This window comes from Encephalitozoon cuniculi, chromosome VIII (genome assembly GCF_000091225.2).
Source record: "Encephalitozoon cuniculi GB-M1 chromosome VIII, complete sequence".
NCBI lineage: Eukaryota > Fungi > Microsporidia > Unikaryonidae > Encephalitozoon > Encephalitozoon cuniculi.
This window is the reverse complement of record NC_003235.1, coordinates 1-27,243: the sequence shown is the minus strand read 5'-3', so window position 1 is coordinate 27,243 and position 27,243 is coordinate 1. Positions and strand designations below refer to the sequence as shown.

General features: G+C 48.4%; 20 protein-coding genes across 20 annotated transcripts; 14 read left to right on the top strand and 6 right to left on the bottom strand.

Moving 5' to 3' along the window:
• Positions 1–13: 13 nt before the first annotated feature.
• ECU08_0180 (uncharacterized protein) lies at positions 14–844 on the top strand (the record flags this gene model as incomplete). Its single annotated transcript, NM_001041757.1, has 1 exon — positions 14–844. One exon carries the CDS (start codon positions 14–16, stop codon positions 842–844), a length of 831 nt encoding a protein of 276 aa, NP_597148.1.
• A 27-nt stretch (positions 845–871) lies between these two features.
• On the bottom strand, positions 872–2,272 carry ECU08_0170 (uncharacterized protein; the record flags this gene model as incomplete). Its single annotated transcript, NM_001041756.2, has 1 exon — positions 872–2,272. The coding sequence occupies one exon, from the start codon at positions 2,270–2,272 to the stop codon at positions 872–874; it is 1,401 nt and encodes a 466-aa protein (NP_597147.2).
• Positions 2,273–2,399: 127 nt separating this feature from the next.
• Positions 2,400–3,002, bottom strand: ECU08_0160 (EF-Hand Ca2+-binding protein; the record flags this gene model as incomplete). The annotated part of the gene is made up of 1 exon (NM_001041755.1): positions 2,400–3,002. The coding sequence occupies one exon, from the start codon at positions 3,000–3,002 to the stop codon at positions 2,400–2,402; it is 603 nt and encodes a 200-aa protein (NP_597146.1).
• Positions 3,003–3,166: 164 nt separating this feature from the next.
• On the top strand, positions 3,167–3,463 carry ECU08_0150 (clathrin adaptor complex small subunit; the record flags this gene model as incomplete). The annotated part of the gene is made up of 1 exon (NM_001041754.1): positions 3,167–3,463. The coding sequence occupies one exon, from the start codon at positions 3,167–3,169 to the stop codon at positions 3,461–3,463; it is 297 nt and encodes a 98-aa protein (NP_597145.1).
• A 63-nt stretch (positions 3,464–3,526) lies between these two features.
• ECU08_0145 (uncharacterized protein) lies at positions 3,527–3,718 on the bottom strand (the record flags this gene model as incomplete). The annotated part of the gene is made up of 1 exon (NM_001415209.1): positions 3,527–3,718. One exon carries the CDS (start codon positions 3,716–3,718, stop codon positions 3,527–3,529), a length of 192 nt encoding a protein of 63 aa, NP_001402517.1.
• Positions 3,719–3,898: 180 nt separating this feature from the next.
• Positions 3,899–4,576, top strand: ECU08_0140 (uncharacterized protein; the record flags this gene model as incomplete). Its single annotated transcript, NM_001041753.1, has 1 exon — positions 3,899–4,576. One exon carries the CDS (start codon positions 3,899–3,901, stop codon positions 4,574–4,576), a length of 678 nt encoding a protein of 225 aa, NP_597144.1.
• Positions 4,577–4,607: 31 nt separating this feature from the next.
• ECU08_0135 (uncharacterized protein) lies at positions 4,608–4,832 on the top strand (the record flags this gene model as incomplete). Its single annotated transcript, NM_001041752.1, has 1 exon — positions 4,608–4,832. The coding sequence occupies one exon, from the start codon at positions 4,608–4,610 to the stop codon at positions 4,830–4,832; it is 225 nt and encodes a 74-aa protein (NP_597143.1).
• A 75-nt stretch (positions 4,833–4,907) lies between these two features.
• On the top strand, positions 4,908–5,531 carry ECU08_0130 (uncharacterized protein; the record flags this gene model as incomplete). The annotated part of the gene is made up of 1 exon (NM_001041751.1): positions 4,908–5,531. One exon carries the CDS (start codon positions 4,908–4,910, stop codon positions 5,529–5,531), a length of 624 nt encoding a protein of 207 aa, NP_597142.1.
• A 111-nt stretch (positions 5,532–5,642) lies between these two features.
• On the top strand, positions 5,643–6,929 carry ECU08_0120 (uncharacterized protein; the record flags this gene model as incomplete). Its single annotated transcript, NM_001041750.2, has 1 exon — positions 5,643–6,929. One exon carries the CDS (start codon positions 5,643–5,645, stop codon positions 6,927–6,929), a length of 1,287 nt encoding a protein of 428 aa, NP_597141.2.
• Positions 6,930–7,155: 226 nt separating this feature from the next.
• ECU08_0110 (uncharacterized protein) lies at positions 7,156–9,117 on the top strand (the record flags this gene model as incomplete). Its single annotated transcript, NM_001041749.2, has 1 exon — positions 7,156–9,117. One exon carries the CDS (start codon positions 7,156–7,158, stop codon positions 9,115–9,117), a length of 1,962 nt encoding a protein of 653 aa, NP_597140.2.
• Positions 9,118–9,162: 45 nt separating this feature from the next.
• ECU08_0100 (uncharacterized protein) lies at positions 9,163–9,753 on the top strand (the record flags this gene model as incomplete). Its single annotated transcript, NM_001041748.1, has 1 exon — positions 9,163–9,753. The coding sequence occupies one exon, from the start codon at positions 9,163–9,165 to the stop codon at positions 9,751–9,753; it is 591 nt and encodes a 196-aa protein (NP_597139.1).
• A 238-nt stretch (positions 9,754–9,991) lies between these two features.
• Positions 9,992–10,876, bottom strand: ECU08_0090 (thymidylate synthase; the record flags this gene model as incomplete). The annotated part of the gene is made up of 1 exon (NM_001041747.1): positions 9,992–10,876. The coding sequence occupies one exon, from the start codon at positions 10,874–10,876 to the stop codon at positions 9,992–9,994; it is 885 nt and encodes a 294-aa protein (NP_597138.1).
• Positions 10,877–10,911: 35 nt separating this feature from the next.
• ECU08_0080 (dihydrofolate reductase) lies at positions 10,912–11,529 on the bottom strand (the record flags this gene model as incomplete). Its single annotated transcript, NM_001041746.1, has 1 exon — positions 10,912–11,529. One exon carries the CDS (start codon positions 11,527–11,529, stop codon positions 10,912–10,914), a length of 618 nt encoding a protein of 205 aa, NP_597137.1.
• Positions 11,530–11,573: 44 nt separating this feature from the next.
• ECU08_0070 (glutamyl aminopeptidase) lies at positions 11,574–14,168 on the top strand (the record flags this gene model as incomplete). The annotated part of the gene is made up of 1 exon (NM_001041745.1): positions 11,574–14,168. The coding sequence occupies one exon, from the start codon at positions 11,574–11,576 to the stop codon at positions 14,166–14,168; it is 2,595 nt and encodes an 864-aa protein (NP_597136.1).
• A 2,918-nt stretch (positions 14,169–17,086) lies between these two features.
• ECU08_0060 (uncharacterized protein) lies at positions 17,087–18,187 on the top strand (the record flags this gene model as incomplete). The annotated part of the gene is made up of 1 exon (NM_001041744.1): positions 17,087–18,187. The coding sequence occupies one exon, from the start codon at positions 17,087–17,089 to the stop codon at positions 18,185–18,187; it is 1,101 nt and encodes a 366-aa protein (NP_597135.1).
• A 136-nt stretch (positions 18,188–18,323) lies between these two features.
• Positions 18,324–18,923, top strand: ECU08_0050 (uncharacterized protein; the record flags this gene model as incomplete). The annotated part of the gene is made up of 1 exon (NM_001041743.1): positions 18,324–18,923. One exon carries the CDS (start codon positions 18,324–18,326, stop codon positions 18,921–18,923), a length of 600 nt encoding a protein of 199 aa, NP_597134.1.
• Positions 18,924–19,384: 461 nt separating this feature from the next.
• Positions 19,385–21,163, top strand: ECU08_0040 (uncharacterized protein; the record flags this gene model as incomplete). Its single annotated transcript, NM_001041742.1, has 1 exon — positions 19,385–21,163. The coding sequence occupies one exon, from the start codon at positions 19,385–19,387 to the stop codon at positions 21,161–21,163; it is 1,779 nt and encodes a 592-aa protein (NP_597133.1).
• Positions 21,164–21,921: 758 nt separating this feature from the next.
• On the top strand, positions 21,922–23,781 carry ECU08_0030 (uncharacterized protein; the record flags this gene model as incomplete). Its single annotated transcript, NM_001041741.1, has 1 exon — positions 21,922–23,781. The coding sequence occupies one exon, from the start codon at positions 21,922–21,924 to the stop codon at positions 23,779–23,781; it is 1,860 nt and encodes a 619-aa protein (NP_597132.1).
• Positions 23,782–24,027: 246 nt separating this feature from the next.
• ECU08_0020 (uncharacterized protein) lies at positions 24,028–24,858 on the bottom strand (the record flags this gene model as incomplete). Its single annotated transcript, NM_001041740.1, has 1 exon — positions 24,028–24,858. The coding sequence occupies one exon, from the start codon at positions 24,856–24,858 to the stop codon at positions 24,028–24,030; it is 831 nt and encodes a 276-aa protein (NP_597131.1).
• Positions 24,859–25,500: 642 nt separating this feature from the next.
• Positions 25,501–26,496, top strand: ECU08_0010 (uncharacterized protein; the record flags this gene model as incomplete). Its single annotated transcript, NM_001041739.1, has 1 exon — positions 25,501–26,496. The coding sequence occupies one exon, from the start codon at positions 25,501–25,503 to the stop codon at positions 26,494–26,496; it is 996 nt and encodes a 331-aa protein (NP_597130.1).
• Positions 26,497–27,243: the final 747 nt, after the last annotated feature.

Here is a 27,243-nt window from a genome sequence, read left to right as displayed (position 1 = left end):
GCTTTTGCCCCTCATGTCTAGGGAAGAGTTGGAGGGGAAATTATTTGTGTATGATTCGAAGAATAGCCTGCCTGCATATTCCAATGGAGTTGAGAGCAGTGTGAAGGTTGTGTATATCGGAGGCCTTGGATCGCGGTTGCCCATCTGCCTGCCCACAACCATGCTGAACAGGTACTGCCTTGAGAACAGTTACGAGCTCATAATTCCACAGTTGAGGTCCCATCCTAACTACGGACTTTTCACAATTGACGACGATGTAGAGGATTTAAAGTGCTTGTTGGAGCAGCTTTGTGGAGACGTAGTCTTGGTTGGGAATTCAACAGGATGCCAGGATATTATGCACTACTTGAATACAACAAAGGACAGGAAGATCAGGCTGGCTGTGCTCCTAGCAGCCGTAAGTGATGTTGAGCTGGAAGAGCATGAGAATAAAGACCTTTCTACCCTGTTGAGATGGGCAAAGGAGACAATTGAAAGGAGGGAGGACGTTGCAGTTAGATATGGTGGTGGAAGTCAGTACTTGACACCAAGAAGAGCTCTAGACATCTTTTCTAGATACGGGAAGGAAGATATGTTTTCGAGTTATCTAGAGGACAGATTTTACATGGAGCTGAACGAAGGAGGTGCAAGGATCCTATTTGTGATATCTGGAAGGGATGAGTATGCCAAGGCAGATATTGAGGCGAAGCTAAGGCTGGTAAGAAACTCAAGGGTCGAGCGGATACCGGAGGGAACGCATGTTCTGTCACGTGCCGAGGATGTTGAAATGTTCTTGGGATTTCTCTCACAAGAAATTGAAAAGGCAATAGGACAGAAAGCACAGTCCCCAGATGATCGTCCATAGCACCACTAAATTTATTCAGGACTTCGGTCACCCACCGTGAATTAGATCTCCTATGTTATTTACAAGGATGTCCACCATTTCATTAGTAAGATAAAACCTCTTATCTAACCCTGTGGAGCACAGAAGAAACCTTGCCTCTCTTAATAGATGATCTGCAGCATAATGATTAGTGCTAATTCTGTCCACAGGCGTCTCAAGCATGAGAAGAATGATAAGACATAGAGACCTGTGCAGCTTAGGTTTGGTATAATCCTCAAAAATTCCCGAGAACACAGAAATCATCTTCTCAGCCCTACTTCTCTCAAAGTTGAAGATGACAAAGATCAATGCGTCAAATGTCTCACTCTCCTCTCTGCTATCAAACTGGGCGACTATTTCGAAGGCGCCTTCGATCAGGTCGTTCGTGGGGATCTGCTGTTCCCTCAAGCTCTTCATTGTATATACCTTGTATGAGTCTAGTCTCGAGACGTCAAGGTCGCTTGAAAGAAGGAGATAGTCAATCAGTAGATAAATCTCGTTTCGTCTTCTGTTAGATATCCCCCTAGACAGATCCTCTTCCATTTTACTAAGAACTGGTGTTCCAAGAAGCTCCTCTGTATACGATTGGTTATCCCTCACCATAAGATACACCAAACCCCATCTTCTGAACTTAAGAGCAGGTGTGAGACTAATTTTTCCGTAGACAGAAGACTGTAGCTTTTTGAATTCAACGTTTTTGAAGTCTATCAGGGCAGATAGGACGTCAAACACCTCATCTGCATGCTTATCTATATACCTCAGGATGAGATCCCATTGTAGCTCGTCAAAGTAGTTCTGGTTGAAGGAGCAGTCCCTAAGTAGCAATGCCAGTGTGGACATCGCGTCCTTGGAAAACCTGTCCTGGAGCACTTTCAAGAGATTCTCGAAGATGCCCATGAATGTTAACTCTCTTTTGAAGTTCGAGTCATGACAGGAAAGCCTAGGTATTAATCCGATCCGGCCATCCTTAGCCATCTGGACGCAATAATAGGCAATGTTTGGGATTCCTATGATCCTATCTGGGAAGGATTCTGAAACACTCAGCGTACACAGCAGATCATACACCTCTTTTTCGCTCTTCCCGCTCCTAATGCAATTACACAATACCTTTAGGCTTTCCGGGTTCTTTACAACGATGTCGATAAACTCCATCTTGTGGGCGCAATTGAGGATATTTTTGAGTATGCCAAGGTGAATGGACACGTCCTCCATTCTTTCCATCGAGTGGATCACATCCTGCAGTGTGTACACCCCCGCCTCAATAGGATGCGCCTTAGACATTTCCAAGATTCTGTTGAGAGCATCAAGTCTATCTTCGTAATATATAGAGCTGTCCAGTCTGTTTGAAAGAAGGCTGAGCTTCTCCTCCACCCTCAAGGGCTCGGGCTCCGCGTGCTTCTTGAAAAACATTCTGAGGTGGGCTTTTAAATTCCCCATTTATGTCTATGGACCTCCGAGGTATCCGTTGAAGGTAGGGCGTAGATAATGTTATAAGATTTATTGGCAAGTTCCCGGAACCTCGGCCGCAGCTCCCGCTTCACGGCTCATCTTTGTAGGTAGAAGGCCACAGGACCTGCATAAACCCCACCTGTCTGCGCTCCTTTAGGTTTTTCGAAAAGTCAATGATCATGTTTTTGTCGATCAGAGGGTCGCTTTCGTAAAACCGAGTAAAGTCAGATATGTCCAGATATCCTTTCCCTCCCTCATCGTAAATATTCAGAAGGTTCTCTGCCTCTTCGACCCTTCCGTCCTGGCCCATCATCTTGTTAATTCTGATGAGCACGTTTCTGCAGAGCCTTCCGTCTCCATTCAAGTCGAAGATGTCAAACAGATACCTTATTCTGTTTCTTTTGCTATTTCTTTCAGAAAAAATCCCCAGAAACTCGAGAAAGTGCGGAAATGTCATTTTCTCGTAGTCCGTCATCTTCTCAATGCTCTTCATTATTAGGTGGCTGAAGGGGTTCGACTGAAACTCGGGAATGTTGTTCAGCTCATTGTATGTCAGGTATCCACGGGACTCTCTGTCCAGAAACTGAAACCTTTCGTACAGATGCTCGATTTCCCTTTCATCAAAGACGGTAGTGTTCTTCAGCTCCTCTATTTCCTCTTCGCACAGCATCGTGCTGCTCAGCGACCCCATTGAGGGTGTAGCAGAGATCCCCATCATCAATGTTTCACCCTGGATAGAAAAACAGTGATGTTTATCGTGTCATGATAAAGAAGGTCTATGGATTCAGTTCGAGCGGAGAGACCAGGCTCAAAAGGACGTATGAGACCTCGCTCTCCGACGAGGAAATAAGATCGATGGTCTTGGCACAGAAGGAAAGAAACATCGCTGACGGTAAGGAAACTGTTGTCTTCAATAGATTTGGAAACATATTCATGGCGTTTGTGGTGGAGAATGAAAACGAGATGTACATACTCTCCCTGATAAACAACCTCATGTCAATCTACGACCGGTTCTTCACCAAGGTCTGCGAGTTGCACTTCATATACAACTTCAAAGAAACACACATAATCCTAGACAACTACATAGCAAATGGAAAGTGCATTGAAAACGATCCATTCGAGGTGATGAAGCATGCGTACTACATAAAATAGCCAGTCGAATAAGGGAAGAAGGGATCCGCACGGGTGAAATGAATTCTGGTTGACTTTAATCATTTACTCATTGCTTTTATGGTTTTCCTTGTCCTCGTCGCCTAGCTCTCGGATCTTCTTAAGGAATTCTCCGATCTGGCCATTGGAGCTGCGCAAGGCTAATCTTATCGGCGTCATTACTTTCTTCTTCGTCGCAGGCGAATCGAATACCTTAGGCTTGCCTTGTTCAGAGGGATTTTTTTCTGTCTTCACCATTCAGGGCTTGTCCAAGGTTGTTTATAAGGATCTGAAGGCAGCCATAATGAGCATCTAGGACTTAACTTACTTTTTATGCGGGAAGAAGCTTTCTGGCACGGCGGTGGATCAGCCTTTGCTTTGGACTCTCAAGTTACAAAATGCATTCGCTGGACTATAGAAATACGCCAATAGAAGCCCATGCACTTTACAGTTCTGTATCCAGATGGAGAGAAGTGGGAGGTAATAAAGAGAGCTGCGTTAAAGTCTGTGGCAGGGGATGGCTCTGAGGATGGATACCCAGGGTCTTTGCTGAAGGATTCCGAGGACTACAGGAGCTATCTCGCAGTAGTAAAAAGCTATGCTAAGGTTGCGAAGCAGATTGAGAAAGGAGAGGTATATGACTTCTATCGCCACCATCGGAGGTTTAGAAAGAAGCCGCACTCTCTGTCCGATTTCAACAGATTTAGGCTTGTTGCGGTGCTAAAGGAAGACAGTCCTTTGTATGTGTTTGAAGAGGGATGGTATAAGGAAGTGAGCGGTGGAACTGGCCATAAGAAATGTCCATTTTGTAATGAAAACATCCCTAGCGAAGAAATCAGTAGCCACTTGAAGACAAGGGCATGCAGCCAGGAGGCGGAGAGCAAGGAAGGAAACAGTGTGACTGTGGTGTTTGACAGGGGAGCCAAAACAGAATACGAAAGGTTGGTACTGGACTGCACGAGCGTTAGGATGCTTAAGAAAATTGTTTACGACAGGACTGGAATATCCGTGAGCAAACAGGATGTCTACCGAGGAGATGTTGTCCTGAAGAACAGTGATTCTCTGGGTAGGGAAACAGTTGTATTAAGGCAGAAGAAAAGAGCACAGAGGAAATAGTGGATAATTTGGCGACATGGCGACCCTTCAAATGGAACTGCCCGCTCTTGAGGTTTTGAAGAGATCCAGAAATAAATGTGTTAGGATTGTCACTCTTAACAACAAGACATACAGAGGAGTTCTGGAGAACTTCGATATGCATGTAAACACGCATCTCAAGGATAGCTATCTCCAGATGGACGAGAAGGGGGAGGAGATCTATATAGGTGAGGTGCTGATAAACGGAGGGACGATTGCATGCTTTGATATTGTCTGACCTTCTTTATGGGATAAAGGTGTGAATAAATGGTTTTTGTGTTGAAGAGTAATTTTGGAGACTTTCCCCATTTACATGGGAAAGGTTAGCTTGTCGCCATTGCTCCATGACACTCTTGTGTTCATGAAGAAGTTTGCCTCGAAAATAACTGTGACGAGAACAAGCATATGCTCGAAGTCGATCTTGGTTGAGATGCCGGAGTTTTGTGACTGTTGCTTTACCGTCAAAACCAGGGATTTTGCGGCAATGCTGAAGCAGACACAGGAATTCACGGTGGAAGACAAGGCACTAAAATATAGATACGAGGTGGGCGTGGGAGGAGACCTAATTAAGGTGGAGAAAAGAATGAAAAAACATGACGAGGTCTATCAGATTGCAGGGGGGTTTCCATTGTTGAGCATCGTGGTAAATGGGTTTAAGGTTTTGAGCTCTGATGACCTCTTAATAAGAGCTGGGAAGGACGGGAGCCTTACTCTTGAGTCTTTTGGGATTGTTAAAACAAAGTCCGAATACCTTGGACTCAGGGTTCCCGAACACACAGTCGATCTGGTAGCTGTAAAGGTAAAGAGCAGAGACCTGCGGATTCTGGAGGACCTTAGAGGAGATCTTATTTTCTCTTTTTTGGACTCACACATACTGGTGTACTCACTAGGGAATAATTCCACCACTGTTGTACAAATAGGTATCCTTAGCACATAGAAAGTGTGAATGCCAGGATTGCGGCACAAAATAAACCACTTCCATTTATTTGGTAGATCTATTCTCCATTTTTCAGGGACAGGATTTGATTTGTTGTTTTTTACTCCCCTCATGCATGACATTGAATATTTGCTGAGATATCTATTGGATAGTACAACCTTGAGGATAGAGAGATTAGAAGATATCACGAATTCACAACAGGCGGCAGCATTTGAAAAGAGGTTTGGAGACACAAGAAGAATCAAGGCATTCTGCATGGAGATAGGCCCCACAACCTACTTTCCTGTCTTCAATGTCCCGCTATCCCAGGGTTCGATCACCCATAAGGTTAAGCTTTGCTCGGTTGCTGTTGGAGAGTCGATCTATGTGTCTAAGGAGTATGTCAAGCAGATGAATCCTCCAGGACACTATAACTCCTTTATCACTAGCGACCTGGGATATCAGGTGGGGTTTTTATCCGAGTCCCAAGCAGACATAGGAAATTACTGGTATGTTGTCAAGGATCCAAGCAAAATCCTGCCTCTTTTTGACATAACCTTTGAATACGATGCTGAGTTGGAAATGAGGTCGAAGGGGAACTTTATATGCGACAGATGCCGTATGAACCAATCAGTATCCTTTTGCCCTGCAGAGCGGGCAAGCTTCTGTGCAGAATGTGACGAGGAGGTCCACAGCGACCATTTTCTCAAGCGGCACGTGAGGTACTACTTCAATGAGGTTGGGAAGAAGAAGTTTATTTACTGTGCCAGCCATATGGATACAATGGTGGACTACTTTTGTGAAGAATGCTTTGTTCCCGTTTGTACTAAGTGCAAGATAAGCGGGAATCATTCTGAGCTTCCAAACGGATCACACAGCCTACTGAACTACGTAGAGGCGTGTGACAAGCTTCAGGAACTTTTGAAGGCAGGAGAGCTCCGACTGGTTGAAGAGGAGGAAAGACTCAAAGAAAACATAAGAGAGTTCAAAAAGAATGTCGAGGCTTTCCAAAGCAACATCAGCAGCGTAAGAGATAAAATCGAGAGCGAATATAGAAATGCCATGAACGAACTGCAGGCATTTGAAAAAAGGGAGTTCCAGATTGTAAACACTCGGTATATCTCATATCTTAGCAAGCTAGCCGAGCTGAGAAGGATGAGGGAGTACCCTGCTAGTCTTGAGCCTTCGCAGCTTCTTAGAACTTTCAGGAGTGTCACCATACAGAGAGACTCGCTGGCGGAAAGCACCGACGAGGTGGTCTTTAAGCCGGCAGAAATATCACTAAAGGGCCGTCTCACCCTTAAGGACGAAGAAAACTACACCACAAGAAAGGGATACTTCCCAAGAATGGAGAAAAGCACCCAGCTCTATGTGGAGACAAGAGGAATCAATGTTAATTCGCATGGTAAAAGTAAATAATTCCTGTTATACCCTGAATTCTTGGATTTGGATGCAAGGCTTGAAGGTTCCCCCTTTGACCTTCAATCTAAAAACATCTGATTAAAATGCTTTAGTAAAGGAGAGGGCCATATTGGCGAAGCACAGGTTTAATTTGCTCTTCTACCTAAATGAGAAGGACGTGGATGCTGCTACTTGGATGGTTGGTCACTCACGTCTTTTCAAAGCGAAGTTCTCGCAAAAGGGCATGACAAGGAGGATACTAAGATTTGGGAATGTGTCTCTGAAGGCACCTAATAAAAACAAGGACCTCAAGGGTAAATATGTTGATCTTATTTCCGGGACTTCTGGAGAAATAGTCTCGGGAAGATTGACTGCCGTGATGGGAGGAAGTGGAAGCAGCAAGACTTCTTTTCTCAACCTTCTTATGGGAAAGGTTGAGAGCGATGCACTGACGTCTGGCGTGATCACCTTCGATGGAGAGCAAAGGAAGATTTACAAGTGGCTTGAAAGTACCTCTTACCTGGAGCAGTTCGATATCTTTGCATCAGGGCTCACAGTGGAGGAATCCATAACGTACTCGCTCATCTTCAGAGGGAGAGAAATCAAAGACTCCAGCATTCCTTCGATGGTAGACGACATAATTGGAGAGTTAGGGCTGGCCAGGCTAAGAGGATCACTGGTTTCATCTATCTCTGGAGGAGAACGCAGGAGAGTCATGCTTGCTGCTGAACTTGTAGTGGAGCCTGAGGTGGTGTTTCTTGATGAGCCTACAAGCGGCCTGGATTCCCGGCTAGCTCTCGACACAGTCAGAATACTAAAGAAGTACGCAGAATCGAGGAACAAGATCGTCTTGATGACTGTTCATCAGCCGGGAAGCTCGATGTTCAGTCTGTTCGATGACATAATATTTTTAGATAGAGGGAAAATAGTTTATGCAGGACCCACTTCTGGAATAGATGACTTCCTCGAATCCGTTGGCATGCACAGACCTTCGAACATTTCTGTTGCAGAGTACCTATTTGAGTTAGACATCAACAGCCCAGAGCATCAAGGCCGGTGGCAAGCGGAAGACAGGCAGGAAGCGTCGGGGCTGCTTGGCAAGGATACATTTGAAAGAAACAACCAATACTTCGTCGTCTCAACAATTTCATGGAGGCACGTTTGGCATCTACTCGTCAGGCAGTTGAAGATAGACTACAGAAGCGGAGTTATGAAAAATGTATTTCTGTTCAAAATCGCCATGGCAACATTCATGTTCTTCTTTTTATGCCATAAGATGAGATACTCTGTTTTTCTGTTCATTAATAAGATGTGTCCGCAATATTCGTCTGCAGGAGAGAGATATCTCAACGACCTGGAGAACTTTCTCAAAAGAAACTACGGGAATCTAGGAATACTGTATAGAGACATTCTAGACTTCTTTGCCTATAATATGATCCCATTCATCACATCCTTTTCCATATTCAACGACTCAACCTTCTTGGACAACAATGTGCTTCTGCAAAAGGAATCCTTCAGATGTGACTACAGCCAAGTATCTCTTCTGGCCTCGACCTTGATATATGAATGTACATTTTCGTTAGTCAGGTCATTCTATTTCTGTTTTCTCCTAAGCCTGACACAGCTTAAAGATGTTTTAACGGCCAGAGCAATCCTGATGTTCGTGCTCACACCTCTTGGAATGGTTGTCTTCATGACAATGGTCAAGACTTTTTCTTCGTGTAGCTACCCACTAAATATCACAAGAGTGGCTGCATTTGTACTTACAACGTTCCTGAGGCCTCTTTGGCTAAGCATGGAGTTAGAGGATTTGAGAAGTAGATACATGTTTATGAAATATCTCTATCCAGCATCCTACGCACTATTTTTTTGCCCATTTCTGCTTTTGGATGCATTGTTTTATGTCACACTTGGGGAGGGGTGCTCTGCATCGCCGGGATTCATTACTTTTCTTGGCCAAGTCAATGGTATTCAAATAGAAGGCCAGGAGGACATTCTTTTGAAGAACTCTCTCAACTATGTAATGACATTTCTAAACAGATGTTACCTTTCTGACAGTTTTCTGATCCTTTTGACTATTTTCTCGTTCCTGTCAGTGCTAGTGCTGTCTGTATCGTTCCTTGTTTTGAAGTTCAGTCCGAGCGTGAGGCTAACAATGAGCACCAAGAGTCTGGAGATGGAGCTGAATGAGGTGAGAATTGATTAATAAATTTTTGGGCCAGATATATTCAGTTTCAGTTTCTTAGCCTCTATGGGAAAGCTGTTCAAGAAGTTCAGGATAGAAAAGGCCAATGAAAGGAAAAAAGCTAAGGAAAAGCCAAAAATAAAGAAGACACAAGAGATAAGAAGCCATATAAGAGAGCGCTCGGAAATAGAAAAAATATTTTGTTGTTTGGATGTCTCCTACAGAAGAAGGACTGGGTACAGGAAGATCATTGGTTTGAATGAGGCAGAATTGGAGAAAAACATATTTCTTGTTTTGGAAAAGGTTTTAGAGGTCGTGGTGACCTTCGATCCTGTGGACAGTCTGTTCTATTCTGTGCTGAAGAGAGTGCTACGCCTTAGGAACAGCGTTTCCATACACCCTCTTCTTATAGATTACTTTTTTGCGTCCGTTCTTTGTGGAGCCAGCTACGAAGACTTCGGCTTTTTCCTTCTCAAGAACTCGCCACAGCTCTTAGTGAGCAACAAGGACAAAATTCTTGCCCGTCTTCCCGACGGGGAGCTAAAAAGCAAGATATCTGAGCTGAAGCCGAGAAACAGATGTCCTTCCATTGAATATCAGCAGAAATTTGTGATTTTAAAAGACAAAGTATTGATAGACGATAGAAGAGCCAAATAAGAAATATAACTTCTATATTCTAACCTGTGAAGAGCTAGATTTGCCGTGATGTTCTTTATTAAAGAACTGGGAATGGAACTTCGATATTCATATTTGTTAAGGTATTCGACAGCAGAGATCTCATCACTGTACCTCGTTAACGTCGCGTCGGGGCCTGTCCAGAAGCCCTTTTCTCTTGCATCTGTCATGCCTCCTCCCCTCCAGAAGATTAAATATCTTGGAGGGAACCGTCGGGTCCTCAAGCACTCATGTTCATCTTGATTGCAGGGTGCGGGTCGTATCCCACAAGCTCGAAGTCCTCGTACTGGAAGTGCTCCGGCTCTGTTCTCGGCCCCTTTGGGCTGACAAAGAGCTTTGGAAATGCTCTCGGGGGTCTCTGGACCTGCTGCCGAAGAGAGTCGACGTGGTCCAGATACACGTGGGCGTCGCCCAGAAAGTGGACAAACTCCCCGGGCTGCAGGCCTGTCAGATGCGCCACGAGTATTGTGAGCAGCGAGTACGAGGCAATGTTGAAGGGAACGCCCAGGCCCATGTCTCCAGACCTCTGGTACATTGCACAGCTGAGCTTCCCGTCCGTCACGTTGAACTGGAAGAGCACGTGGCACGGGGGAAGGGCCATGCTCCCGAGGTCTGTGGGGTTCCATGCACTCACAACAATCCTCCTGCTGGCGGGGTTGGCCCTGATTGCTGCGATGGCGCTCGCGATCTGGTCGACCCCCTTGCCCTCGTAGCTCGAGGCCGATGTCTCGTACCGGGCGCCGAAGTGCCTCCACTGGAAGCCGTATATCGGGCCGAGGTCGCCCTCCTCCCTGTCTATCCCCACGGACTGCAGGAACTGCTTGGCCCCGTTCTTTTCCCAGATCCGGACTCCTTTCTTCTCAAGGACCTTCGAGTCTGTCTCGCCTCTCAGGAAGAACAGGAGCTCCTCGACAACGCCTCTGTAGAAGACCCTCCTTGTCGTCAGCAGCGGGAAGGTGTTGTCTTCGAGGGAAAACCTCATTGTTGCTCCGAAGACGGACAGCGTTCCCGTGCCTGTCCTGTCCATCCTCCTGGCGCCGTTTTCCAGTATGTGCTTCACCAGGTCAAGATACTGGTGCTCTGGGTGGCGCGGGTCCTGGGGCATTTGGCAGGCATGGGCAGGGGTTATATATGGCAGGTCTAGCGGGTCTCCGGTTTAGTGTAGAGAAACATCTTGAAGGAGGTCCCGTTCTCTGTAAAGGTGGCCGTCTCGGGGCTGTAGAAGGCGCTCGCGAGTGTGCGGTCTATGAGCCTGGAGACGTCCCGGGTGATGTCTCGCTTTTCGTAGGATGCCCAGTCGATGTGGGGGAAGAACACGTCGCACTCGGGAGACTCGAAGACCTCGGTGGCAAATATAAGGTGGGGCCTGCCGCTCTCGAGTGCAAGGCTGTAGACGTCGCGCCCTCCGATCACAAATGTCATGGACGACGGCGGGAGGGGCAGGGAGTCGAGGGCCTCGAAGGTCTGGATGAAGAAGGTGTTTTCTGTGCTTCTGGCAGGGCCTCTCGACAGGACGACGTTGATGCGGTTGGCAAGGGGCCTGAACCTGGAGGGGATGGAGTCCCACGTCCTCCTGCCCATGACAACGGCATTGGATGCAGACGGGGCAAGGGCGATGCGGTCTGGGGAGATGAGCGGGATGCTCTGGGAGAGTGTCCTGAACCAGGCCATGTCAGCAGCCAGGGGCCGTGGCCATGGAAGGGCATTGGCATTTCCTATTCCGCGGTGGCTAGCAAGGGCAACGACCAATGCAAGCATGGGGAAATTATTTATTATGAATAGTATTGTGAAAAAACAAAGGGATGAGGTGGATTAAAGTAATGGCAGGGCTTCTGCCCATGATTGGAAGTAAGGGTGCCGACGAGAAGGACTCGTCGCAGCAAAGAAGGCTGAGCAGGGTTGTTGTTCCCGAGCACTATGATCTGCATGTGAAGATCCTTGATGCAGGGTTCTGCGGGTCTGTGGGGATCCGGGTGATGATTTCGCAGGATGTTTCCGAGATAGTTCTGAATGCCAAGGAGCTTGAGATACGGGATGCAGGGATTGTTGTTGAGGGCGCACGGATTCCGGGGCGTGTGGTTGTCGGGGAGGCGGAGAAGGAGTTGGAGGTTGTGCGGATTGTGTTTCCGTCCTCTCTGCGTGCAGGGCCTGGATATCTTACGATGGAGTTTTGTGGGGACTATAACAATGGGCTTGTGGGGCTGTACAAGAGCGGAGGGCCGAAGGAGGTGTACAGCACACACTTTGAGCCGACTGATGCACGGTGGGTGTTTCCGTGCTTTGACCAGCCCGACATGAAGGCGACGTTCAAGATTTCGATTGACGCGGGGTCGAAGTTTACTGTGCTGGCGAACACACAGGCGATTCCGTCTCTCCGGGAGGAGTATGGAGACAGGAAGATCGAGTACTTTGAGGAGACGTGCAAGATGTCGACGTATCTTGTTGCATTTGTGGTTGGCGAGCTTTCGTACATTGAGGACTGGAGCAAGGACGGGGTGCGCCTCCGTGTGTACGGGGACAGCTCTGAGGTTGAGTGGGGACGGTATGGGCTTGAGGTTGGGAAGAGGTGCCTGGAGTATTTTTCGGAGTACTTTGGGGTTGGATATGAGTTTCCTCGTGCGGGGTCTGCGAAGATTGACATGGTTGGGATCCCGAACTTTAGCAGCGGGGCGATGGAGAACTGGGGGCTGATCACGTTCCGAAGGGAGAGCCTTCTGTATGTGCCTGGGAAGAGCAATGTGGAGGACATGAAGAATGTGGCGGAGACGGTGTGCCACGAGCTTGGGCACATGTGGTTTGGGAATCTTGTGACGATGTCGTGGTGGGACGACCTGTGGCTGAACGAGGGGTTTGCGACGTGGGTGTCGTTCAAGGGGATGGAGAACATCGGATCTGTTGTTTCATGGGACGTGTGGGGGGAGTTTGTGCTGTGGAATGTGGTGCGCGGGATGGTCGACGACGGGCTTGGGAAGAGCCACCAGATCCGGATGAATGTGACGGATCCCGGGGAGATTGGGGAGATTTTCGACAGCATCAGCTACTGCAAGGGAGCGAGTGTTATCCGGATGATTGAGAGGTATGTCGGCGAGTCTGTGTTTATGCTTGGGATCCGGCGGTACATCAAGGAGCACATGTATGGGAACGGGAATGCAATGAGCCTGTGGAAGGCGATTGGGGAGGAGTATGGAGAGGACATTTCTGAGATGGTTGAGGGATGGATTTCGCAGGCAGGGTATCCTGTTGTGTCTGTGCAGGACTGCGGGTCGTCTCTTGTTCTGTCGCAGAGCAGATACTCGATGCTAGGGAAGAGTGATGACAGCCTGTGGACGATTCCTGTTGTGGTATCGTGGGAAGGAAAGGGGCAGGAGAGGATTGAGCTTAGGGGACGGGAGACGACTGTTCGGAAGAGGAGCAGTGTGTACAAGGTGAATGCCGAGTACGGGGGGTTCTACAGGGTTCTGTATGACTCTGCCGGGCTATCTGGGCTTGAGTCTCGGATTGATTCCCTGAGTGTGGTTGACAGGGTGAATGTTATTGAGGATGTGTTTGGGCTAGGGTTTGGGCTGTATGGGGGTCTTGAGCATGGGCTTCGGCGGATATCTGAGTACTATTCTGACTCGTACCATGTTGCTCGGAGCGGGATTGAGAAGTTGCTTCGGTTGAGGAGTGTGTTCTACGACGACGCAGAGATTGTGTCTCTGATTGACAAGAAGGTCAGGAAGATGATTTTGCCCTGTGTTGGGAGGATTGATGTGTTTGATATTGGGACGTCTGTTGAGAGTGTCAGCATGAACAAGTATGTGCTGTCTGTGGGGGTTGAGGTGGGAATCCGGGAAGCGGTTGAGAAGGTCCAGGAGCTGTGGAGGCGGCATGTGGAGGCAGGAGAGGAGCTTGGAGAGCTCCGGTGGATTGTGTACAAGGCAGTTGTCGACGAGAATCTTGGATACATGATGGACAAGTACAAGAACGGGGATACGCCTGGGATGCGGCGGGAGGTCATGAACGGATTCAGCGGGATAAAGAGGGAGGAGAACTTTCTTGATGTGGTTGGGAATCTCTCTCAGTTCAGTGTTGAGGATATTGGAGTGGTGATAGGGAGCATCAGCAGGGGAGGAGCGTTCCGGGACGCGATGGTCGAGTATGTTGTGTCGCATGGGGAGGAGCTGTACCTGATGGTGCACAAGAATGCGATGCTGTACAACATGATTATCATGTCGCTGCGGCATGTGAGCGGGGATTTGATTGTGGAGAAGGTCGAAAGGTTTCTTTCTGGGATCAAGCACTCTGGAAGCAACCTGAGCATTGAGAAGGTGCGGAACGAGATCCAGTGGAGAAGGAGGATGCGGGGGATAAGAGAGGAGGTCCTTCGTGGGCTTCTGCCGGAGGCTGAGAAGTAAACGAAGTATTATTGTGATTTGTTTTGGAAGTATTTAATGGCTTGTGGATTTTGTCCCATTAATGGAGAGGGCCCCTGGGCCTAAGAGCCGCTCTCCACCGGTCTGTGCCTGCCATTTAGTCATCGTTGCTGTTCTCATCGGTGTCGTCACCGCCGAATGTGGAAGAAGTTCTGCTATTACCACTACTACCTCCTCCCAAAATGTTCTTGGTTTCTTTTGCTAGGCTGCCACCTCCACTTCCCCCGGTGGATGATGATCCCAGCTCCATGGCAAGGACGTTTGCAAGTGACGTGAAGCAAAGAAGGAAGAGAGTCTTTAAGTTCATTGTAGGGATGCAGAGGGAGGCTGCTTATGTAGTTGAAGAGTTAAGGAGGAGAGCAAGTTAGAGCAGGAGGCTTACAATATCCCATGGAGGAGGCGCGTCTAATTGGACGGGGGTATTGGACAGGACGTCAGATGCCAAGGGAAAGGGATTGAAGGTGTATGGGGCAAGAGGATCCACTTGTCCCGTTGGGTAAAAGGGGCGTGCCCTGGCGGATGGGTGTTTCTGCAGACTTTTCCCGGCTATTCTTGGGTCGACTCAGTGAGCAGGATCTGGATAGTGGGCAGGTGCAGAGGTAGTTGTAGGATGGTCGGAGGCTGGACGATATAGGCATGGCCTGAGCTCTACTTCCTAATGCTCAGGGCTTTGGAGCCTCGAGTGGCCCTTGTGTTGACTCGGAGGCGCCTTTCCTGGCACAAGATTGCTTTGGGCAGGGCTGTTTTCGGTGGTGCGGAGGTTTCTGTAAGTCTTCCAGAGGGGGCTCTTCGCCTCTTATCACGTTTGGAAGTACAAAAGTATGCACTGGATTGCCTCTGAGGGCAAGGGAATGGAGTGGTGGAAGCTCTGAGGACGACGAGATTGGCGCAGAGGGTGTGTGAGGCTCTCTGGATGATTGCAGGGAAATAGAGATTGGCAGGACATTTGGGATCCAGGTTCTCTGAGATAGTGAATAGATCCTGGCGTGGAAGGGTTTTCTTTGGGTGCGAAAAGGAGCAGGAAGGGGCCTAGCTTATGGGGGCCCCTGGCGAAGCATGACTTTGGCACAAGGGGATTGATTCCATGTATTTTCTGACTGCAGAGTTGTTGCTTGCCGGGGGCGAGATGCCAAGATGCTGAGGCAAGGGGAAGGAATATGTAGAGGAGGTTATCAAGGAGCATCTCCATCGGTATGGTGTTTGGTGGCATAGATACATGTGGCTGGATGCAACGATTGGATTAGGGACTTGATGAACAGGGTTTTGAAGGGGCTTTGATCCTGCTGCTCTGTACGGGGATCTTCTGAGGGGAAGAGGCTGGAGGAGGTGTTGGTGGAGAGAAGAAAGTGAGAAAGGCTGTATAGGGACAGGGGAGGAGAGAGTGTGATCTGCCACCTGATGTTCAGAGCTATGGGCACTGGGAGATGGGAGGGGATGTAGGGTCCTCGTTTGGGAAGGAGGATGGTGTTGATGAGCTAGAAGAGAGGGCAGGAGGGCTCTCTGACATGTCCGGGTTTTCGTATCCTCGGAGCACGCGATGTGAGGTAATGAAGGATGAGAATGAGTTTGAGGTGGCGTGTTGGAATTCCAGGAACACCAGCAAGGTTATTCGGAGCCCTACTGTTCTGGAGAAACCTTCGGCGAGCTGGTGGAGCTATAGATAATAAATATATGGGAATAGAAAATGAATTAGAAGGCTTTATTATTTGAGCATTGTGTGTGGGTAGGCTGATATGGAAATGGGATGTGGGTGGTGGTAGTCTGTAGGCAGACATCAAGAAAAGACGGTTCTTTCCCCTCTCTGTTGTAATAAGCGGGGTTTCCTAATGGTTCATGCCAAAGACATCTGGCAGGAACTGGCAAGATTAGGTATCCGATGATAGCATGGTAGAGCTTTAGGGAGAGACGGCTCATAGTTTTCTGGCAGTGGGAGCTGTTGGGTGAGCGTGTCCACTTCTGAGAAGATGTTGGGTAACGATTTGATAGAGCAAGGCAGTGGATTTGGATGGCTATGGATGGCACAGTGGAGTGAGTGCATGGGCAGGGATAACTGAAATAAGCACGGGGAAAGCAGCCACTCTCCGTGGAGAAACAGGCGGAGTTCTGCTTGGATTGAAAGAGTGTTTCTTCGGATGGGATTAGCAGGATAGATATGGAAGAGGCTGCAACGGAATGGAAGTAGGCTCATGGGGCTCTAAGGAGACCGTGAGCATGGCTGTTAGATATGGTTGGGCCGACAGAGATGGAGGTGGTAGTGTCTGCAAGGTGAGTTTGTCCTGTTGTGGAATTGCAGGAGGTGGGTAGCAAATGGATCTGGATGTAGGTAGAGAAGAACGACGGTGCAAGAAGGATAGCCTATTCTTTTTGCACCCATGGCGGTGAATGCGAGGGTAGCACCGATGGAGGTGACGGCGATGCTAGAAACATGAGATTCTGGGGGGAGCAGAGTGTTTTATGGGATGGATCAGCACACTGTGGTCGATGCCCGGTCCTAAGGCAAGGCCATCAATGGTCTCTCCTGGACAGGATGGATAATGGCTGAAGGTGCAAAGAACATAGGTGGGCTGAGGTTGTATTGTTGTTTCCCATTGCGAGCGACTCTCGGTGTCCTGCTATGTGGCACTTGAGAGTGATTCTTGGGTGTTGGCAGTGTTTGTGGAGAGAGGATGGCGTATGTGTAAAGGAGAGCTTGATGGGCCAGGATTGGCGCCTGATTGAGTGCTCAGAGGGTGTTGTGTTCCATGGTTCCAGTGAAGCGTTCTATTTCCTCTTGGGACATATTGTGTGATATTAAATGGTGGTGGCAATATTGTGTAGCGGACTGTGTGAATGGAGTTTTTGGATGAAGGTCCTAAAAGGAGCGGTAAGATGGGTGTTCGGAGTGTGTAGACCCTTGAAACATGGGAGTACTGGCGGCTTGTGTTCTTGGGCTGCTTGGAGGGCTGCATGGCTCTCGGGTCGAGGAGACTGAAGAAATGGAGATGATGAAAGAAATGCATGAAAAGGCTTTGGATTGTAGGTTTGACAGGTCAAAGATGGAAGAGATGGAAAGATCTCTTGAGAGAACTGTTGGCTTTGACACGAAGGTGCTGATTCCAGTTATTTTTCATGGTAGTAAGGTTGTTGCATCGCCTGTCACGAGATACTGGGAGATAGAGAAGGAAGAAAGAAGGTATACCGAAAGAGTTATCAAGCTGCTTCCAGGGCTGGCATGGCACTTGATGGTGTGTGTATATGTGGAGGGGTGTGGAGATTGGATTTCTGATTTAACGCACAAGGTTTTTTCGGCGACCTCTTTCTGGAGGCCTGATCTCGTTGCTCTGTACAAGAATGGCAAGAAGAGAGACGGAATGAAGTTTGTAGACTTAGTGGTGGAAGTGTTCAGGCGGAATAGATGTATGGTTGGCAGGTTTGGGGATTCACTTGCTCGTTTGGCAGAGGCTCGTCTGCAGAGGATATCGGGGTCTCTGTCGCCTGGGGAAAGGAAGAAAGAAGAGGAGATGCTATGGAAGATCAAGGAGTATGGAGAAAGGTTGTGTACCGAAAAAAGGCAGGAAGAGATAGTTAAGGCACAGAAGATAATGTGCGATGCGTGTGCATATATTTGGGGGCGGGAGAGTGACCGAAGGAGTTTTCTTCTTGAGGCATATTCGAAGCATCTATGTTTAAGAATGGTAGATCCTAGTGTAGGTGTGGAAGGGCTGTTAGCTCATTGTATGGGCCACTCTAAGCTAATAAGGACGTACGAAGAACATCAGGTGGATGTTGCGGGAGAGTTGGTCTTACAGGTATTTTTAGGAAATAAAGATATTGATGATGAGAGCATCAACAATGCAGTTCGTGAAGTTAGAGAGAGAAAAGAAGCTGAGAGAATAAGAAAAGAAGAGAAGAGAATAAGAAAGGAGGAGGAAAGGGCCAAGAATGAGGAGGAGCTGTTGAGGATGGTAGAGAGTGAAGAGGGCAAGAGTGGAGAGGGAGAAGAGGGATGCAGGAGAGGCTAAGGAGGAGAGTAAGGAAGAGGACGGAAAAGAAGAAGAAGGTGTAGAGGCAGAAGAGGAAGAGAGTGCGGAGGTTCCGTTGGTAGAGACGGCGGTTGGAGGGGCTCGGCGCAAGAAGAAGGGATCGAGAGAAAAGAGGATGAGTGAAGAACACCATTATAAGGTGCACAGCCGGGTTCTCCGGTGGATGAAGAGTGCTGAGAGGATCAAGCGTGAGTTGGATGAGGGCTATGAGAAGAAGTGGAGAGGCAAGAGCGTGGAAGAGATTAAGGAGCAGAAGAAGGTGCATGACATAGTGGAGATTTTAGAGCTCCTCAAGAGCAAGGAGTGCGACAGGTTTTTTTTCCGGACTGGCAAGTACATGAAGGGCGGGAGTGAGAGATGGAAGATGGTAGCAAATGGGATACTTGAGGAGGGAGGGGAGAAGAAGGTGGGAAAGGTCGAGGTTGGGCTTTTCAAGGGTGAGAGAGGAGGGAGTGTGGTCTATCACCTGATGTTCAGGCCCACGGAGACTGAGAGGGCAGGAATGGTCGGAGGCTCGTCGTTTGGGAAGGGAGACGATGTGGATGAGATAAAGAAGGAGGAGTCCTCGGATATGTCTGGGTTTCGGTATCCTCCTGGTGTCCGGTGTGAAATGACGAGTAATGGGAATGAGTTCAGGATAGAGTACCGGAATCCCAAGAACACCAGCGAGGTTCTCCGGACTCTCACTATTCTTCGGATTCCTGAGATTCGGTGATGTGCTATGGTGGATATATAAATAAATGGAATGAAGGTTATTGTTATCTGGGTGTTATTTATATGGATGGAGATTAGGATTATACCTACGATGGCTGTGTAGAAGATCGCCATCTGATTGTATTGGACGATAGAATTCTGCTCATCTTACAGATAATGGGTAGCTTGCAAGAGTATCTTGAGAGCCCAGTCTTACGTTTTGGTACAAGAGAGACTCCAGGAGATTGGAGTTGTTTCGTGTTAACACAAATGCATACATGCACTGCAGGGCTAGCGGAGTGAGTTATAGGACAGAGTGTGTGGCTCGAGGATAGTTGCGTGTTGGATGTTGAGGAGGTAGGGAAAGAGCCCCGTTATGGCTTATGAGAAATCACCTGTGCAGGTTGGTGGCTTCCCTCTTGATATTCCAATATCGCAAGGAAAAGGAGATAGTGGCAAATTGGGTAAAGAGGGGCGTGCCCTATGTGGTGGAGGCATGCTCCATGGGTCTTAATTGTCGTAGTTGATGTAATGTATTGCTCCTCGGAAGAAGAGAATGCTGTCTCCTTCGAATTAGATCCAGATAATGAGACAATAATATTTCCGTTTGCCTTTGGAGGAGATAATATCATTATGTTACCAACAATGAAGTACAGCGATTACAAAAGAAGCACCAGGTACATGAAAGATCCTGAGTTTTTACTCTACAGTCTTTCTAGTGTGGTATGGGATCTCGTGGTCGGGCATGTGTCATACAAAAACGATGATCGATTTGACAAACTGTTTGATAAGATGATGTCGAAGTATTTGAACAATGTATCCATAAATGCATCAAGGATATACATAAGAGGGAACAAGACGTTTAGTGAGATGCTGGAAATGGTGTATGAAAGGATATTTGAATGTGACTCTAAGGGAAGTAGGCAGATGGCAAGGTATGGAGAGAGTCTTATAAGGGAAATTGATAGTAAGATGGAAAGCATGCCTTCCGAGATGTCTGAAGAAGAAAAAGAGAAGATGCGAAGTGATTTGAATGATGATAAGAAGTATGTGGAGTCTTTTCGTGATACAGAAAAATGGAGGCAGATAGTTGAGGCAGAGAAGATGGTGTGCAATGCATGCAAGGAGATCTGCCTTGGGTTGAAAGAGGAGGAGCTGATGGGACTGTTTGCTGAGGGAAGCATGAGAAAGGCTTTGAAAGCGAAGCTTGGTGAAGAGAAAGCCAGCCATAGGGGATATTTAGAATGTGCCTTTGTTGATATTAAGCTGCTACTAGATGCGCACAAAGAACATGGAGGAGATGTTACAAAGGAGTTAGTCATGCAGATGCTGCTGGGGAAGAAGGGAAAGAATATAGACAAAAGATATATCAATAAGGTCGCGAATGTAGTCAAGGAAAGGCAGAGAAGAAGAGAAAGGGAGATAGAAAAGAATATGAAAGAGCTGATGAGGGACGAGGAGAAGGCGAAGAGCAAGGAGAAGGCAAAGAGCAAGGAGAAGGCAAAAAGCAAGAAGAAAGGGGAGAGTGTGGGAGTCTCTGAGGCCAAGGAAGAGGAGAAGAAGGAGAGCGAAACAGAGGAGGTGGAGGCGAGTGAGGAGGTTGGGATACCGTCCGTGGAGGTTGGAGGAGCACGCAGGAAGACAGGTAAGAAAAGTGAGGGTGGTCGGAAGCGCTACAAGATTCACAGAAGGGTTTCCCGATGGAGAAAGAGCCCTGAGAAGATCAAGGATGAGTGGGACAAAGGAAGCGAGGAGAAGTGGAAGGGAAGGTCTCTTGAAGAGATCAAGGAGCAAAAGGTGTTCCATGACATAATGGGTGTGCTGGAACTTCTCAGGAGTGAAGATGCAGACAAGTTCTTCATGGATACAGGAAAGTACACCAAGGGCGGGAGTGAGAGGCAGAGGATGGTGGCGATTGGGGTTCTTGAGAGCGGAGGAAAGAGGATGGCAGGAGTGGTGGAGGTTGGGACGTTCAAGGACTCTTCTAGTGGATGCCCAGTTGTGTACCACCTGATGTTCCGGGTTACAGGGATAGAGGGGATGGGAGATGTTATGAGCCCAGAGTTTGCTGAGGCTAATGACATTGAGAAGATAGATAAGAATAGGGAATACCAGGATGAGGGCATGTTTGTGTATCCAAAAGGAGTAACGTTTGAAACGGTGAAGGAAACAGGATCATTCCAGATAGTGTGGGAGAATCCCTCTGACACCTCTGAGGTTCTCCGGCGTCTCACGATTCAGCGCAGGCCATGTGTGATCTGAGTGGTGTGATGTGATGATTAATAAAGCAAATAGTGTTATGCTTGTGTTCTGTTCCTTACTGTGCATTTTCTGTTACGACGGGCCGATTTTCCTTGGCTTGGATGTGGTGGAAGAGTGGAATGATATGTTTCTACTTGATTATTGATCGAAGTGATCATCAAAGACGCCCATGGATATATATCAGAAATGGATAGCCAAGGAAAAGGCAGGGATAAGACATCTACTCTCAGGTTGCATAGGGGATTCTGCTTGGTGGAAAGGATTTTTCCTTGAACAATCCACCAGACAAGAACAGGGAAGATGGCGACAAAGAAAGGATAGTCTCTCACACATAGGTGCTAAGCTTGCCACATAGCATAATGATATCAACATGTCTGTATGGTGATGCCGGCGTCCATGAACCCTATTGTCCTGGGACAAGACAGAAAGAAGGGAGGGAGATAGGCGAGGAATAGAAGAAGAGGGAGAAAACAGCGGAAAAGGAGAGTGAACTGAGATTCCGTTTCCAGTTATGGACAATGGCTGTACTGATCAGACGATGGCAAATGTAAGAGGCAGAAGGTTGGGGAGAAATAGGGGATGCCGGCGTACAGGGTGTCATGTATTAACTCTATGCTAGTGTTGATATCTGGGTGACGTGTAGAATTGGAGATGTTACGGGAAGAGAGTGCATAAGAGGCTTGGCGAGGGATCCAGGGGAGCAAAGGAGAGAGCATCGGGAGTCTAATAAGTGGGTGCCCTTGGCGAGTAATGAGGGCATGGGTAGTGTGCATGGTTGGATTGCTTGGGGGGGGGGGTTGCACGGGTCCGATGTGGAGGAGTCTGAAGGCATGAAGAAGGTAAGAAAAGTACTTGAGAAAGCCTTTTCCCGTAAGTTGTATGACTCAGAGGTGGAGAGGATAAGAACATTCGAGAAAGAACTCTGCTTAGACACAAGAGTGATGATTCCATTTATTTTTCATGGAGATAGAGTTGTTGCACTCCCAACCACAAGATACCAGGATGTAGATAAAAGTGAAAAGAAGTATGTCGAAGGAGTTGTTATGCAACTTCGACGGCTGGTGTGGCGTTTGATGGTATGGATGCATGTGCCTGGAGGTAGTAGTTGGATTGAAAGTTTGATAAACGAAGTTTTTGAGGCGACCGTTTCCAGGGATTCAGATCCTGTTTCCCTGTATAAGGGGGCCAGGAGAAGATCTGGGATCCGGCTGATGGACCTGGTGATGGAAGTATTTAAGCAAAATGTCAGTATGGTGAGTGAGTTTGGACAACGGCTTGCCCGCTCTGCAGAGGATCGGATGCAGGGGATACCAGGGTCTCTGTCGCCTGAGGAAAGGAAGAAAGAAGAGGAGATGCTGTGGAAGATCAAGGAGCATGGAGAAAGGTTGTGTACCAAAGAAAGGCAAGAGGAGATGGTTAGGGCACAGAAGATAATATGCGATGTGTGTGCATATGTCTGGGAGAAAGATGAAGACAGAATGAGCTTTATTATGGAAGTATATTCAAGACATTTGTGCTTAAAGATAGTAATGCCTTACACTGATATTGAGGTGCCGCTAATTAGTTATATAGATCACCATAAACTGGTGAGTACAGATGAGAAATATAAGAGTGTGGACATTATGGCAGAAGTATTCAAGCAAGCATTTATAGAGCATAAAGGTATTGATGATGAGAGCATCAACAATGCAGTTCGTGAAGTTAGAGAGAGAAAAAGGTTGGAAGAAATGAGAGAGATGGAAGAAAGAAAGAGAAGGGAGGAGGAAAGAGCCAAGAATGAGGAGGAGCTGTTGAGGATGGTGGAGAGGGAGGAGAGGGAGAAGAGGGAGAAGAGGGAGAAGAGGGAGGAGAGTAAAGGGAGAGGCAAGAGGGGTGCAGGAGAGGCTAAGGAGGAGAGTAAGGAAGAGGACGGAAAAGAAGAAGAAGGTGTAGAGGCAGAAGAGGAGGAGAGTGCGGAGGTTCCGTTGGTAGAGACGGCGGTTGGAGGGGCTCGGCGTAAGAAGAGCTTGAAGGGGAAGAGAAAAGGCGATGGGCACCACTACAAGATACACAGCCGGGTTCTCCGGTGGAAGAGGAGTGCTGAGAAGATCAAGCGTGAACTGGACAAAGGAAGCGAGGAGAGGTGGAAAAATAGATCGATTGAAGAGATTAAGGAGCAGAAGAAGGTGCATGACATAGTGGAAGTTTCAGAGCTCATCAAGAGCAAGGAGTGTGACAGGTTTTTTTTCCGGACTGGCAAGTACATGAAGGGCGGGAGTGAGAGATGGAAGATGGTAGCAAATGGGATACTTGAGGAGGGAGGGGAGAAGAAGGTGGGAAAGGTCGAGGTTGGGCTTTTCAAGGGCGAGAGAGGAGAGAGTGTGGTCTACCACCTGATGTTCAGGCCCACGGAGACTGAGAGGGCAGGAATGGTCGGAGGCTCGTCGTTTGGGAAGGGAGACGATGTGGATGAGATAAAGAAGGAGGAGTCCTCGGATATGTCTGGGTTTCGGTATCCTCCTGGTGTCCGGTGTGAAATGACGAGTAATGGGAATGAGTTCAGGATAGAGTACCGGAATCCCAAGAACACCAGCGAGGTTCTCCGGACTCTCACTATTCTTCGGATTCCTGAGATCTGATGACATACTATGTGTATGTGGCATATGGACATAATAAATATATGAAGTGAGTGGACGAAGTATTGCTTGACGTTATTCAGATGCTTCGGATGGCAGGGCAGGGACGTAAATAGAAGGAGTGTGGCTGGATAGAACTTACACGACATGTAGCTAGGCTGGAAAGGAGGTGGATGGGGAGGAAGGAGGATACAGATGGTGTGGGGTATCCATTGAAGGCAGTAGGCTGTGTGTATGCAAGGTCCCGGGCTACCATTTATTCGTCAAGTCGTTGGAAGGTGCTTGGCTTGGGAACCAGGGGAAATGGTTGCCGAAAATGAGCAGGCACTCATAGAGGATGGAAAAGTAAACAAACATGGAAAGGCCAAAGATAAGGACAAAGGCGGCTATCCTCCAGGCTGGAGCAGGCGCAGGGTCCCTTCTGGGCATGGAGCTGCTCTTCCGGAGCAACTTTGCCAGGACAAGGACGAGGGAGCTGATGCAGATGTAGGGGAAGAAGCGCCAGGACTCGTCCACATTCAGCGTTAGGCCTGCTGCAAGGAGTGACACCATCAGAAGGTCAATGAGAATGTCGACAGAGGAGTCTGTGAATCCGATTGACCCTGGGGTAAGGGCGCAGGAGGTGGATAGCAGGTGGGCAGGCAGTACGAGCAGGGAGGGGAGGAGGGTGGAGCAGACGGCCACAACCTCATCGCTGTTCCATTCTGTAGTGGTGAATGCAGCAATCGAGAGGATGGAGATGGCAGAAAATGCAAGGAGAGAGGCATCCAGGAGCAGATAGAGTGTTGCATATAATGCAGGTCGAGGCGTGCAGGAAGACTCGGGGTTGCCGAGGAAGAGGAGAGGGAATTGGACCGCCGAGTACAGGCAGGGAGGGAGTATTGCAATGAGCTTGAGAAAGGGATTTTGGTCGAATTGGCCTTTCTCCGGGATGTAGTACATGAGGACAGGAAGTGCAATAGATGTGTATGGAAAAAGGATACAGACAGGCAAGATTGTGGGGGGAGGGTGTGCTGGTGCATCCCTCTCCTTGGACGGCGTGGCAGTCAAATGAGACCTCTGGACGTCTATGATACCCATGAAGGGTCAGGGGATCGACGTATATTGGGTGGGGGTACAGCAGATGGCGGCTGCAAGGACCAATGGTGGGCGAGTGTTCCTGGCGTTGGTTAGACGCCTTGTTTCGTGTGTGCGGAGGCTTGGGGGAGTTCTTCCCGGGCAATCTCGCCTGAATGAAACAAGCAGGGCGATGGGTGGGGACAGTAGCTTCCAGGGAGATAGAAGAGCATGGCCACCGACACGGCGGTAGTAGCGGGCCGGGAGTGGGATAGGTGGAGCCGTCAGTGTCAGCGGGCAGGATTCGGGTTGTGGAAAGGCCGTGATAGGTAAGCAGCAGGATACGTGTTTATGGTCAATTGGTTGGGTGTGGGGACAAGGCGTGGTCTGTGGGCCATGTGTGCTGACGAGGGCTTTATGGGGCCGGGCAGTTGTGTGCAGCCTTGTGCGGGAGCGATGGCGGGGGGAGCTGCGGCAGGCAGGATGCTCTGTAGGTGGATGGAATGGGCTAGTTTGAGAAGGTTCTGCGGTGAAGAGGTAAGGAGCAAAAGGACATTATGCCTTGGAGGAAATGACCTGTGCAGGGCAGCAAGCACCGCTGAGAGACATCACGACGTCATATGAAAAGGAGATGGAGGCGACTAAGCAGGAGGAAAGATCTGGCCCATGAGGCGGATCTATGCAGCATGGACGCTAGTTGCAGCGGCTGGTGTGATGGACTGCTCCCCACGATTGGAGAAGGCTGCCGCCTTTACACTCGGGCCAGATAGCCAGGTGATAGTATTCCCGTTTATGTTCCAGGGATACAATATTGCTGTGCTACCGACAACGAAGTACGGCGACTTGAAGGGAAATGCCAGGAGACGTGTTGCATCCTTTTTAGAACACAATATTTCTCACGCGGTGTGGTATTTTGTGGTTGGCGGGATAGCATACAAGGATGATCGATCTGAGAGGCTGTTTAGTGAAATGATGGACGGGTACTTGAAGAAGATATCTGCAGGTGCATCAAAGGTGTACAAGGGAGGCCGCAAGATGTTTAGCGAGTCGTTGGAAACAGTGCATGAAATGATATTTGAATGCAACAAAGCGGGAGATGGTCATGTAGTGAAGTATGGAAAAAGTATCATAAACAGACTTAGCGACATGATAGAAAATGCACTTGGTGAAGTGTCTGCAGAAGAGAAAAGGAAGTATCGAAGGTTTTGGAGTAGGGTTAAGGAACGCGCAGGGTTTCTTTATAGTACGGAAAGATTGAGGCGGGTAGTTGAGGCAGAGAAGATAGTGTGCAATGCATGCAAGGAGATCTGCCTTGAGTTGGAAGAGGAGGAGCTGATGGGGCTGTTGGCAGAGGGAAGCGTGAGAAAGGCTTTGAAGGCAAAGGTTGATGAAGATGAGATTAGCCGCGGTCTATACTTAGAATGTACTGTTGTTAACACTAGTCTGTTATTAGATGCACACAGAGAGCATGGAGGAGATGTTACAAGGGAGTTAGTCAAGCAGATGCTGCTGGGGAAGAAGGGAGAGGAGATAGACAGGAGATATATCAACAAGGTTGCGAATGTAGTCAAGGAAAGGCAGAGAAGTGAGATGGAGAAGAGGGATCGGGAGCAGGATCCGGAGAGGAGAAGACTAAGAGCAAGAAGAGTGGGGAGTCTCTGAGGGAGGGGGAGGCGAGTGAGGAAGCGGAGATGCCGTTCGTGGAGGTTGGAGGAGCACGCAGGAAGACAGGCAAGAAAAGCAGGGGTGGCCAGAAGCGCTTCAGGATCCACAGAAGGGTTCTTCGGTGGAGAGCCCAGAGAAGATCAAGGAGGAGTGGGACAGGGGAGGCGAGGAGAGGTGGAAGGTCTCTTGAAGAGATCAGGAGCAGAAGGTGTTCCATGACATAGCGGGTGTGCTGGAACTTCTCAAGAGCCCAGATGCAGACAGGCTCTTCATGGATGCAGGAGATTACACCAAGGGCGGGAGTTCTCGAGGCCGTCTGGTGGTGGGGTTCTTGAGAGCGGAGGATGGCAGGAGTGGTGGAGGTTGGGATGTTCAAGGACTCTCCTAGTGGGTGCCCAATTGTGTACCACCTGATGTTCCGGGTTACAGGAATAGAGGGGATGGGGGATGCTGTGAGATGGGGGGCAATCTTGGTGAGACGAGCGACGTTGAGAAGATAGATGAGGATAAGGAATACCAGGATGCGGCAAGTTTGAGTATCCTCTGGGAGTAAGGTTTGAAAGGTGAAGGAGACAGGATCATTCCAGATAGTGTGGAGGAATCCTTTGAACACCTTGGTTCTCCGGCGTCTCAGGATTCAGGGCAGGCCATGGATGATCTGAGTGGAGTGATGTGTTGATGAATAAAACAAATGGTATTATGGTTGTGCTCTTGTTCTCTACTGACATGGTTTGGGTTATGTGG